We start from the raw sequence: 10,484 nt of genomic DNA, 5'->3' as shown, positions 1-10,484 counted from the left end.
ACTTTGTTAGTGAAATCTTCGATGAAACTTCCCACAATGATACGATGGGTTGTTTCTAAGGAAGAGGAAATGGCCATGGCATAAATGGGCTACGGAAAGTCGTATGTAAAAACATTTTCAAATCTCATGTGGAATTCTTGAATGAAACTATCCATTTTTGTTTTTCGAGTTTGATCTTTGATTTTAATACTCTCAGGGGGGCTTATGATAGATTGAGAGAGGCTTATAAAGTTTTTCAAATTTAATGATTTCTCTCGTTCTCTTTCTCTTCTCTTTCTCTTCAATGAAACACTCGCAGTTAAGAATGACAATGAAGAGGATGAAATGAGTACGAGGAGGTAATTACAAATAATTAAAATTGTAAGTGTTTAATGAAGATGATGAAATTAGTGCGGAGAGGTAGTTACACATAGTTAAAATTGTAAGTGTTTAATGAAAAGATAGTTACAAATAGTTAAAATTGTAAGTGTTTTTATTAGAACCACGTGCTTTAATTTCTTTATTTTATAACATGAACTGTTGGATCATCTTTTAATTCGACGGCTGTATTGATTTGTTGCATGATGAGTTTTATTTATTAAAAAAAAAAAAAGAGTTTTTTGTGTGATTTTCTATATGTATAATCCCTCTATTTTTTATACACGTGGCGTCATTTTATTGACTAACATCGTACAACAGCTGTTAATTAACAGCAAATCTCTATTGATACAAGACAAGCCTTCCGAAACTTGAGCACGAAGCGAGGGCAGGCGAACAGACAAACAGAGAGACATTATAGGCTGTTTGTACTTTTTAGACTAAAAAATGTATTTTTTTTCACTCTGTTTGATCTGTAAAGTTCTAAAATTTTAAATACAGATGAAATAGTATAGAGTGAGATCTCTTCCGCTGTCCTCTGTTTCTCTTTCTTTATTGCGATCTCAGATCGAAATCTCTTTCAGAGATTGAGAGAGAGAGAGAGAGAGAGAGAGAGAGAGAGAGAGCGCTTTAATGGCGACTGGAGGCTACGGAGACGCGAGTCAGAAGATCGATTACGTCTTCAAGGTTGTTCTCATAGGCGATTCGGCAGTTGGGAAGTCTCAGATCCTCGCTCGCTTTGCTCGCAATGAGTTCACCTTAGATTCCAAGGCCACTATCGGTGTTGAGTTTCAGACTCGAACCCTAGTTATCCAGCACAAGAGCGTCAAAGCCCAGATCTGGGACACAGCAGGACAAGAAAGGTAATCTAGTGCCAGATCTCCCTCACTTTATATCTCTACCCGTTTCTCTTACTGTGAAGTTCAGTTCAGTTCGGTTTTTTATCTTTTTGTTCTAATTGATTCTGGAATGCTGATCTGTATTCTAGGGTTTCTCTTTAGTACGTATTGTTTTGCTCTATTTGCTTCTCATTCCTGTTTATGTTTTTAGATTGTGAGATGTATTGGATCCATTTGAGCGTGTGAACTGTTGGAGAATTGGATCTTGCTTTGAAGATCTGAGTAACTTAGTTGATAGAACTATTATCTTAAATTTTATTTAGTTGAATCGGTAGTTTGTTCAGTCTCTTAAGTTTTTCCCTGATTCCGGAAAATCTAATAGCGAAATTGAAGAACTTATGAAATTGCAGTGATTGAAGTTTAGTTAGTATGGAACTTATGTAATTAAGATGTATACTGTATTGGTTTGTTGGTATATTGGCATTATGTGGAGTTGTAGCTCGAAGGATGTATCTAAGTTGATTCTTATCATCAATGTTAACATTAGTTTCCTCAAGTAGAGGCAAGGCATGGATCTTTACCTTCTGTTCATTGGTGAACAATATTAGAGTTGTAGGTGTTGGGAAAATAGGGACTTTTGTTGTGCAAACATAGTCAGCAAGTCAGGTTCAGAAATAAATTGGCAAGGGGAAAATTTGAAAAGAAATGATGAAATTTAGTAAGTTCAGCAAAGAGGTTTGTATCCACTGATGATCTCGAGATGCTTGTGATCGATGGAAAATTCACTCGACAATTTCTAAAATATTTAATCGAAAATGTATTATAGTTATAAACTTAAAAGAGGTTCAAGCAGAGATTGGGATCTTGCGACCATTCCAAAGGATCGCAAAATGATTGAGTGCAAATGGGTGTGCAAGACCAAAACAGATTTAAAAGGTAAAGTAAAGAGGTTCGAGCAAAGATTGGTGGCGAAGGATTTCTGACATAAATCAGGTGTTGACTTTTCTGAGTCTTTCTCACCCGTCTCTTCAAAGGAATCCTTAATGGAGACTTAGAGGAAGAGATAATATGACTCAACCCAATCGTTTCACAGTAGAGGGTGAAGAGCGTTTCCCTTGCAAGTTGATGAAATCTATTTATGGATAAAAGCAGATATCAATGTAGTGATATCTCAAGTTTGACCAGGCTGTGGTCAAGTGTGCCTTCAAAGAGAACATTGTGGATAGTATATATATCTCAAGGTGAGTGGGAGTCGGTTTGTGATCCTTGTGCTCTATGTAGATCAGACTATGTTCAATAATGACATCTATTTGCTTCATGACACAAAACATTTCTTATCAAAGAGCTTTGACCTGGAGGATATGTGACATGCAATATATTCTGGGAATCAAGATCTATAGAGATCGTTCTGCTATTTTTTTTTAGATTGTCTCAGAGATCATACATTGAAAAGGTACTCAAGAGGTATGGCATGCAGAATTGTGCACCTGTTGAGGCCCTAGTGGTCAAATGAGACATTTTTAGTCAGGACTAGTGTCTCATGAACCAGATTGAGAAAAATCAGGTTTATATAAAAGAATATGCTTCTGCAGTAGTATAAATGACAATGGAAAACCACTTCAAAAAGAAAAATCTTCTATTCCAATGATTATCAAAATTTGGAGTTGGACTCAGACACTTCTCAAAAGAAATACAAAAGGAAATGATCAATTCCTTATTGTGCATATTATAATCCTAAGAATCTTGAAATTTTCAAGGAATCTCAGTTTTGTTGTTTGTCGTTTGTCAGAGTTCATAGTCTCTCATCTGTCTCATCCCAATGCAATGCACTTCCTCAGTTCAGCAGTTGAATTCCGATTAGAAGTCAACGCTAAATTGGGGGCATTTTGAAAAATCTTTATGCTTCGAGAAATTCACTCTGAATCACACATGATTGAAAAGAAAAATAATTCTTAGTTTAAAAGTCTGGTGCAATGTAAGGAGTCTAGATACATTGTAAAGAAAGTATGTTGTCGTCTTGCTCCGAAGATATCAAAAGAACTCTGAAATCATTCATTGGAAGGTTGTAAAGAAAGTCCTTCGCTACTTGTAGAGGAAAAAAAAAGAACTTTATATATATTAGTTTTCAAGAGATCGAACGAGCTTGAGATAGTGTTACTTAGATTCAGACTATGCAGGTGTAGTTTCATTTTCATGATCACTCATGGGGCAGTCTCTTGAAGGAGCTCCAAATAGTCTATTATGATCGATTCTACTTTGCATGCAAAGTAAATTGATTGTTATGAGGCTACTCGCCATCCTTTGTGGTTGAGGAACTTCATTATGGAGTTAGGTGTTGTGGATTCTATCCACAAGCCATTGATCATCAATTGCAACAATGAGGTTGTGAACAAATACTTGAAGAACTAGCGATTGACTAAAAGTAACAAACACATAGAGATTAAATATCTTCTGGTGTGTGAGAAAGTGCGAGAGGGTATTATTTAATCTGCATGTGGTTACTAATCAGATGTTTGTTGATCCTCTCACTTAAGGTCTTCTATCAAAGTTATTCAAGAATCATGTTAGTTGCATGGGAATCTTTTAACAGTAGTTTAGATTGTTATATTTCATGTCTTAGTTGATGTTTTATTATCATTTTTATACACCATGATATCCATTTTGTGTATATGCAATGGGGATAAAATTAGCCCGTGATTACGATTATGGTATTCATGAGGATTGCTTGGGTTAGATGCATTTGTGCAATGCATTGTTGAATCTTTGTTCTAATAGGATGGTGATGGTTTTCACATGGCGGGTTTTCCGTAATATATCACCAAAGGTATGAAGCACGATGGACTTGGAGAATGTACACATAAGGTTGCATGAGGAGTGTACTTGATCTTTTATGTTTCTCTATTAAAACTGCTATGGTTTAAACTCTCAATTTCATTAGTGATTCAATTTTAAGACTATGAAATTGTTTTGGTGTCAACTCGAAGGAACATCAAAACATCCATGATCCACTATTGTAATTGCGTATGAAGTTGGGTGAAAATTAAAGAAGTAATTGATTGCCTTTAGTCAATGGTTTTTCAAAATTATGAGTGTCCACTCGATCTGAAAGTAAAGTCTTAAATTCACATCTTTTCTAAAATCAAAATTATTTGTATGGACAAAGTGGGAGAATGTGGATTTTTCATTCTTTCAAAATCTGTTAATATTTGAGTTTTTCAATAAATAAAATTATTTTTGGTGGTCTAAATAAATATATGGTTTTATAAGGATTGAAATAGTTGGCTAATAGCAATGAGAGACTAAATTGAAAACACAGTGAGCAATCCAAAGAGTTCTCAATAGTTAGGCTTGGTGGTTTCCTTAATCGACTTAAGCTTCATTCTTCTTAGAACTCTTTTCAAATCAGTGATGGGTTTGAATTGGAAAAAAAACACAACTATGAAGTGAAGTGGAAGCCGTCCCCAACCACACACGATTGTCGAGTTTCCATCGTTTTAATCGAGTGGAGGTTAATGGTAGTACACCACTGGTATTCTGATACTTTTGCAGATTAAAAGAGGGTTATCTTAGAGCATCAATTGGTCGAATTAAAAGGGCATGCAAGGTTTTATTGGTTCTATTATTCCTGTTTATTCTTGAATCAAAGCATTGCAGGTATGTTTCTTGAACTTGTTTCTTATAGGTTCTGTTTTAAAGATGATTTTCATTGGATGTGTGAGCAAAGATCTTGATTCAATGGGTTGCAAAACCCAAGAACATGAAGTAGACTTCCTACAATCAAGATCCCTTGCCATATATGAATTTTTAAGCCCCTCTAGCTTGGATCTCAACTTTCCATAGCATAAAACCATCTTAGAAGTCTGTCTAGGATATCTTAGAATCCACTAAGTTCCTTCCCAGTTTGCTTTGCTAGGTGTAACGATCAGATTCTCGAGATGGAATCGATTGCCAAGTGATACAGAGTCAACACCATTCATTGAGTTAACTAGGTATGAATGGCCACTCGATTTGATTTTGATTTTTAAAACTAGTTTTTTCTAGCGAGTTGACTCCGGGAAACAATCTACGAATCATAGATTCGAGTCCGGTGGTTCAATTGTGATCAGGAAAGGTGTTAGGCACTCCGACTCACCTTTTTACACGGTTACCTACTTAATGTCACTCAATTTTTCGACTCACAATGATTTTTATTGTTTTTATTTACAAATTATGTATGTTTTGTCGAATTCAAATAAATTATAGGTACGTGATCCATTCATTAGTGGTTTGAGAATTTGGGCTCATGTTCCGGCACCGCTTTCCATTCTCGCCCATTCAAATGAATTGGGGACCTGCCATTTAATTGAATTTCACTCGACGATGTGTGTGCCACGTGTTTTTTTAATTTTTGAGTTTTTTCCTATACTCTTGAAATATTGAGCTCACTCAACCAACCAACATTCAAATATGGTTTCACTCTTTCTTGAAATCATATAATCAATGGTCCAATTTCAATTTATCAGGTTTAAAATCATTATGAGAGTATCTCTTACGAGTATCTCGATAATTTTTGAAAATTTTGGTTTTTAAAACTAACCTCAAAAATCCCATTTTGTACACTAAAATGATCTCCAAACTTGATTTTTGTACAACCAAAACAGCCCCAAAAGTTGGATTTTTGTACCGTGAAAGTAATCCAGAAAAAAGTCTCTTTGTAGCACCAAAACATTCTAAAGTTCAGATTTTTAGCATGAAAAGCCAAGTCTTACCCATGTTTAATTTAGAGTCAATGAATCGAAATTATTAAAAAAAAAATGAGTAGATTGGTATTAGGCATCTACAAATTCACTAAGAACCCAAAGTTTGAAGCTTTGTCACCACTGAGTTAACTTAGGTAACAATGACTTTACCTCAATCAATGGTTTAAATCAGTGAGTTACGAACTCACTTCAAAGGTTAGGATAGCTTTATAGGTTTTTCAAAACCTTATTAGGGGTCAAGGGCTCATGTGGATTACCCCATGTACAATCCAACACCTCAGCCTACCATTCCAAGAAAAACAGATTAGATAAAAAAATCTGTTTTGAGTTTTTAAAAATAGACTTCTGTCCTCTAGCTCCATGTGACATTAGATCATGTCTTTGGAAAGCCACCACATGAATCCAACAACCCTTGGTGATTTGAAATCTTACTAAATTAGTAAGACTAGTGTGACTTCTATACATCTCCAGTAGCCATTGACAAGGGAATTTCCACCATTCCAGTTCATGTGATATTATACCCTTTCCATCCTAAATCAAATTCAACTCAGAGTAGTAAATCTTACAATCATTCATACAATAAACTACAAAGGAATGAAATTATAATTAGAGTAAAAAAATTAGTTACATGACTGCTGAAAAATCGTCAGAAAATATTAAAGAAAAGTCTCTGATTTCCTTTTTCCTAGATTATTTACGAGGGTAAACTTAAAGCTTTGTTAACAGATATATGGATGGGGGCTTAATTGTGAACCCTTTTGTTCTTGTTTGCTCCACAGTGAAGAAAAATAGTCTCTACATTTGGAGAGACAAAGAGAAAGAGAGACGAAAGTTTTTTTTTTTAATATTTCTTTTATGCAACGGAGTACAAATAGGATCAGCCCTTACCCACATACACAATCATAGAGAGAGAGAGAGCTTGAATTTTTTTTCGAGAGAAAGAAAGCGGTGGGTATTGACTCATTTGACTAGAGAGGTTGAGAGAATTAGGGAGAGTTGGTTTTGGATTTGAATTTGAATTCAAATTTGGGTTTGACTAGGTTTTTAGGTTTGAATTTGGATTTCAGGTTTGGGTTTTGGATTCGGGTATCATGCAATTTTGGGGTGTCTGCACTTAGGTATTGCAAGAAACCTACTCACTGCACCAATGCAGGTGGTGTTCATTTTTGTTCATACCATGGCATGACTCAAAAGTTCCGATGGTTGAAGTGTATGGAACACTTTATGGGCAGGGAATGCTTGTTATGATCTGGAACGAGTGTCATGTGTCAGTTTACCTCATGAGATGAGTCCCACAACACTTGCATTGTTCCAATCATTTGCTTTGGTAAGTGGAGATTGTAGGAGACTGGGAGCCTATTGTTTCCCATGTATCGATTATTTCATCTTGTATGGTAGCAGTTGGGTCATTATTTTCTCTTGTGGAAAAGGTCAATGGGAAGAGATTGGTGAGGAAGTTTAAACGACTGACAAATTTGGTCTATCTTGTATTTCCTCAATTTGCATCGTGGAAGTGCTTGATGCTTGTGAACATAATCATTAGGGGTGAACCACTTAGTTTTTGTCTCTTGTATGGTTACTTGATTCTCGATTTCTCTATGTTGGTAGCTACTGTTTCTTGTGGATTCCTAATTTTATTGCGTTGTGTTGGGCACTCTGTTCTAACAGCTAGTATTGATGTGGATTTATTCTGACATTTGTGCCCTGTTAGAGTTACAAATATGCATTTGTATCCTGTTACGTAAATGCTCCTTTAAAATTACAAATATGTACTCGTATCCTTTTTGTGAAATACTCTTTGATGAAGTGATGATAGATGGCTCTGTTCTGTTGTCTTCTATTCTAGGGCTCCCATTGGCTACTGTTTTCCTGCAGCATTCAGTTTCTATGTATTTGGTTTTAGATTTAAAAAGGAAAATACAGATCAAAGAAGTTTTGGCATATTTATCCAACAATTTTAGTGAGAGTTTTTATTATTGACATAATATGAACTTTTTGTATTTTATTGTGGTTGCTCCTTTTAAATATCATTTAATTATACATGGTTATGTTGAGATGTTTGTTATATTTCAATGAACTTACTCATTTATTAGTTTTCCAAGTTCTAAAAGCCATAAATAAATAAATAAAATAAAGCCAAAATGTTCCAGCTGTTGTTCCTTCATAACATGCATCTGTCAATTTAGTAAACTCAAATTTCCTAATTGAAAACTTTAGTTGACCACCTAGGAATTCATGTGGTTTGGTCTCCTTGGAAGGTTTTCTTTTTGACTTTCCTGATAAAAAAAGCCTTTGGCAGCCCTATATCAGCTTATGAGAATCAGAATCCTGAATGTTCTATAGATCATGTTTTACTCGGTGAGAAACACACACGAGTGAGTCTATGGAACCATATAATGTCTCTTCTAATGTTCCCAATGCCTTGGAATTATTTAAAAAAAAAAAAAAAACAAAAAAAACAAAAACCATAAGATTATCAATAAAAGACACATTAATTTTCATCTCAATGAAGAAGGAAAGTATCTCTCCATTGCTCCCAGAAATTCAATTACATGATTGAAAATGAAATTAATGGGAAGAGCAAGATTCATTCAGCAGACCCCGAATTTCTACGGTAAGACTTCAGTGCAAAGTGGGGATATATTGTACCCTTAGAACTCAAAATTGAATCTTACAAGTATGCTAAAAAGTGGATTATATTTTCCTAAAACTTTGTCAACTTCCCGTTGTTTTCTTATCACGAGCAGATACAGAGCAGTCACAAGTGCATACTATAGGGGTGCTGTTGGGGCTATGTTGGTTTACGACATAACCAAACGCCAGAGCTTTGATCACATACCCAGGTGGCTTGAAGAGCTCCGTAATCACGCTGACAAGAACATCGTGATCATACTTATAGGGAACAAGAGTGATCTTGAAAACCAGCGAGCTGTCCCCACAGAGGACGCCAGTGAATTTGCTCAAAAGGAAGGGCTGTTCTTCCTAGAAACATCAGCCTTGGAATCGACAAACATTGAAGCTGCCTTTTTGACTGTTTTGACTGAGATCTTTAACATCATGAACAAGAAGAACCTTGTTGCGGGTGAAGAACAGAGCAACGGCAACCCTGCATCCTTAACTGGAAAGAAGATCATAATCCCTGGCCCTGCTCAAGAGATTCCAGTCAAGAGCAGTATGTGCTGTAAGTCATCTTGATCTGGTTTTCAATTTTAATTTCGTTTTGTGCGATATTTTTATTCTACTAGTGTTTTTGAGTTTGTATCACCCGTTCTGATTATCATGTCAAGGTTTCTTATACATATTTAGAAAGTTGGAAACATAGTTGTCTAATATTCTCTTCTTTGGATCTTTAAATGGAACTCTACATTTGACAGTGTAAGAACTTTGAGGGTGGGATGTTTTTTGATAAGCCCCTGATTACTGAGATCAATACTAGACGATAATTCATGCTGGGGGCCTTATGGATGGCCCATTAAGAGTGAACTCAGGAATTAGAGGCGCAAGCACAGTTTTAAAACTCTTTTTGACATCTCATCTCGTCCATGAATGAGACTGAGTAGTCTCAGACGAGTTTTCTGATAAGTGAATATGGGTTTTAAATCTCGTCCAATACATTGACTTGTCCATCCATCTCGTTGCTGGGCGATATGTCTGTCTTAGACGAGTTTTGAAACCATGGGTGCGCATGGCTTCTTGGTTGGTGATCACTTAAATTTTACATGAAAGATAAATTTTCATAAAAATATAATAAATTTTTGTCTGTTATGTCGATAATAACTGGCATTTTGATCTTCTTCACAAAATTTTAGTTCATTTTAACATATCTAACCTCATTAAAAGTTGACTTGTATTTTGAAAAGTTTGCGCTGTTCACTGAAATCGTGAATTCAAGTAATCTTTTTATATAATTATTAATTGATAATGTTGGAATGGATTAACTTTGTTGTGAAAATGATCATGCTCTTGAGAATGACTTAATTTATGGTTAGATGGTCTAAAATACTGGACGAACATGTACTCCATAGCATGGTTTCAAAATGCGGTTTTTTGTCTCCTCCCAAGACCAAGTTGTCTCGAACAAGTCTACTTGTGTCGGAACAAGACAAATCATTAGACTTGGTTTAAAATGATTGATTCACATATAGTTAAATTAAAATAATTATAATTTCTTAATAAAGCAAGGTAGATGAGAAGATGTTTAGTCATAAAATTATATTTAAATTATATAAAAAAATAGAATTTATTTATTTTTATTAAAATTTACAAAATCCTGATTGACTTGGCTGAGATTGTCAAAATATCATCTGAGACATCTTGTGTATCTTGGTAGATGATGTGATTGTTGAGACACCTTGTGTATCTGTATTGTTGTTGAACGATATCGAGATGACTTGCCCAAGTCATCTTGAGATCAGATGAAATTTAAAACCATGCTTGATATTCATGTGTTTTCCTTGTTTGCTCTAAAAATATTTCCTACTTTTATATTCTAGTGCAAAATGGGATTCATGTTGCTAATGACATTGGATGTAAATGGTGGAAAATGCAT

At 35.1% G+C, this 10,484-nt stretch overlaps 1 protein-coding gene across 1 annotated transcript; it reads left to right on the top strand.

Annotated features, from left to right (window-relative positions):
* Positions 1-762: 762 nt before the first annotated feature.
* LOC147409502 (ras-related protein Rab11D) lies at positions 763-9,344 on the top strand. The gene is made up of 2 exons (XM_086429708.1): positions 763-1,220; positions 8,683-9,344. The coding sequence occupies exons 1-2, from the start codon at positions 991-993 to the stop codon at positions 9,128-9,130; spliced, it is 678 nt and encodes a 225-aa protein (XP_086285834.1). The 5' UTR covers positions 763-990; the 3' UTR covers positions 9,131-9,344.
* Positions 9,345-10,484: the final 1,140 nt, after the last annotated feature.

Source organism: Akebia trifoliata, chromosome 2 (assembly GCF_017979445.1).
Source record: "Akebia trifoliata isolate Shusen 1 chromosome 2, ASM1797944v1, whole genome shotgun sequence".
Classification (NCBI taxonomy): Eukaryota; Viridiplantae; Streptophyta; class Magnoliopsida; order Ranunculales; family Lardizabalaceae; genus Akebia; species Akebia trifoliata.
The sequence above is the reverse complement of the archived record's forward strand: the minus strand, read 5'-3'. Positions and strand labels throughout refer to the sequence as shown.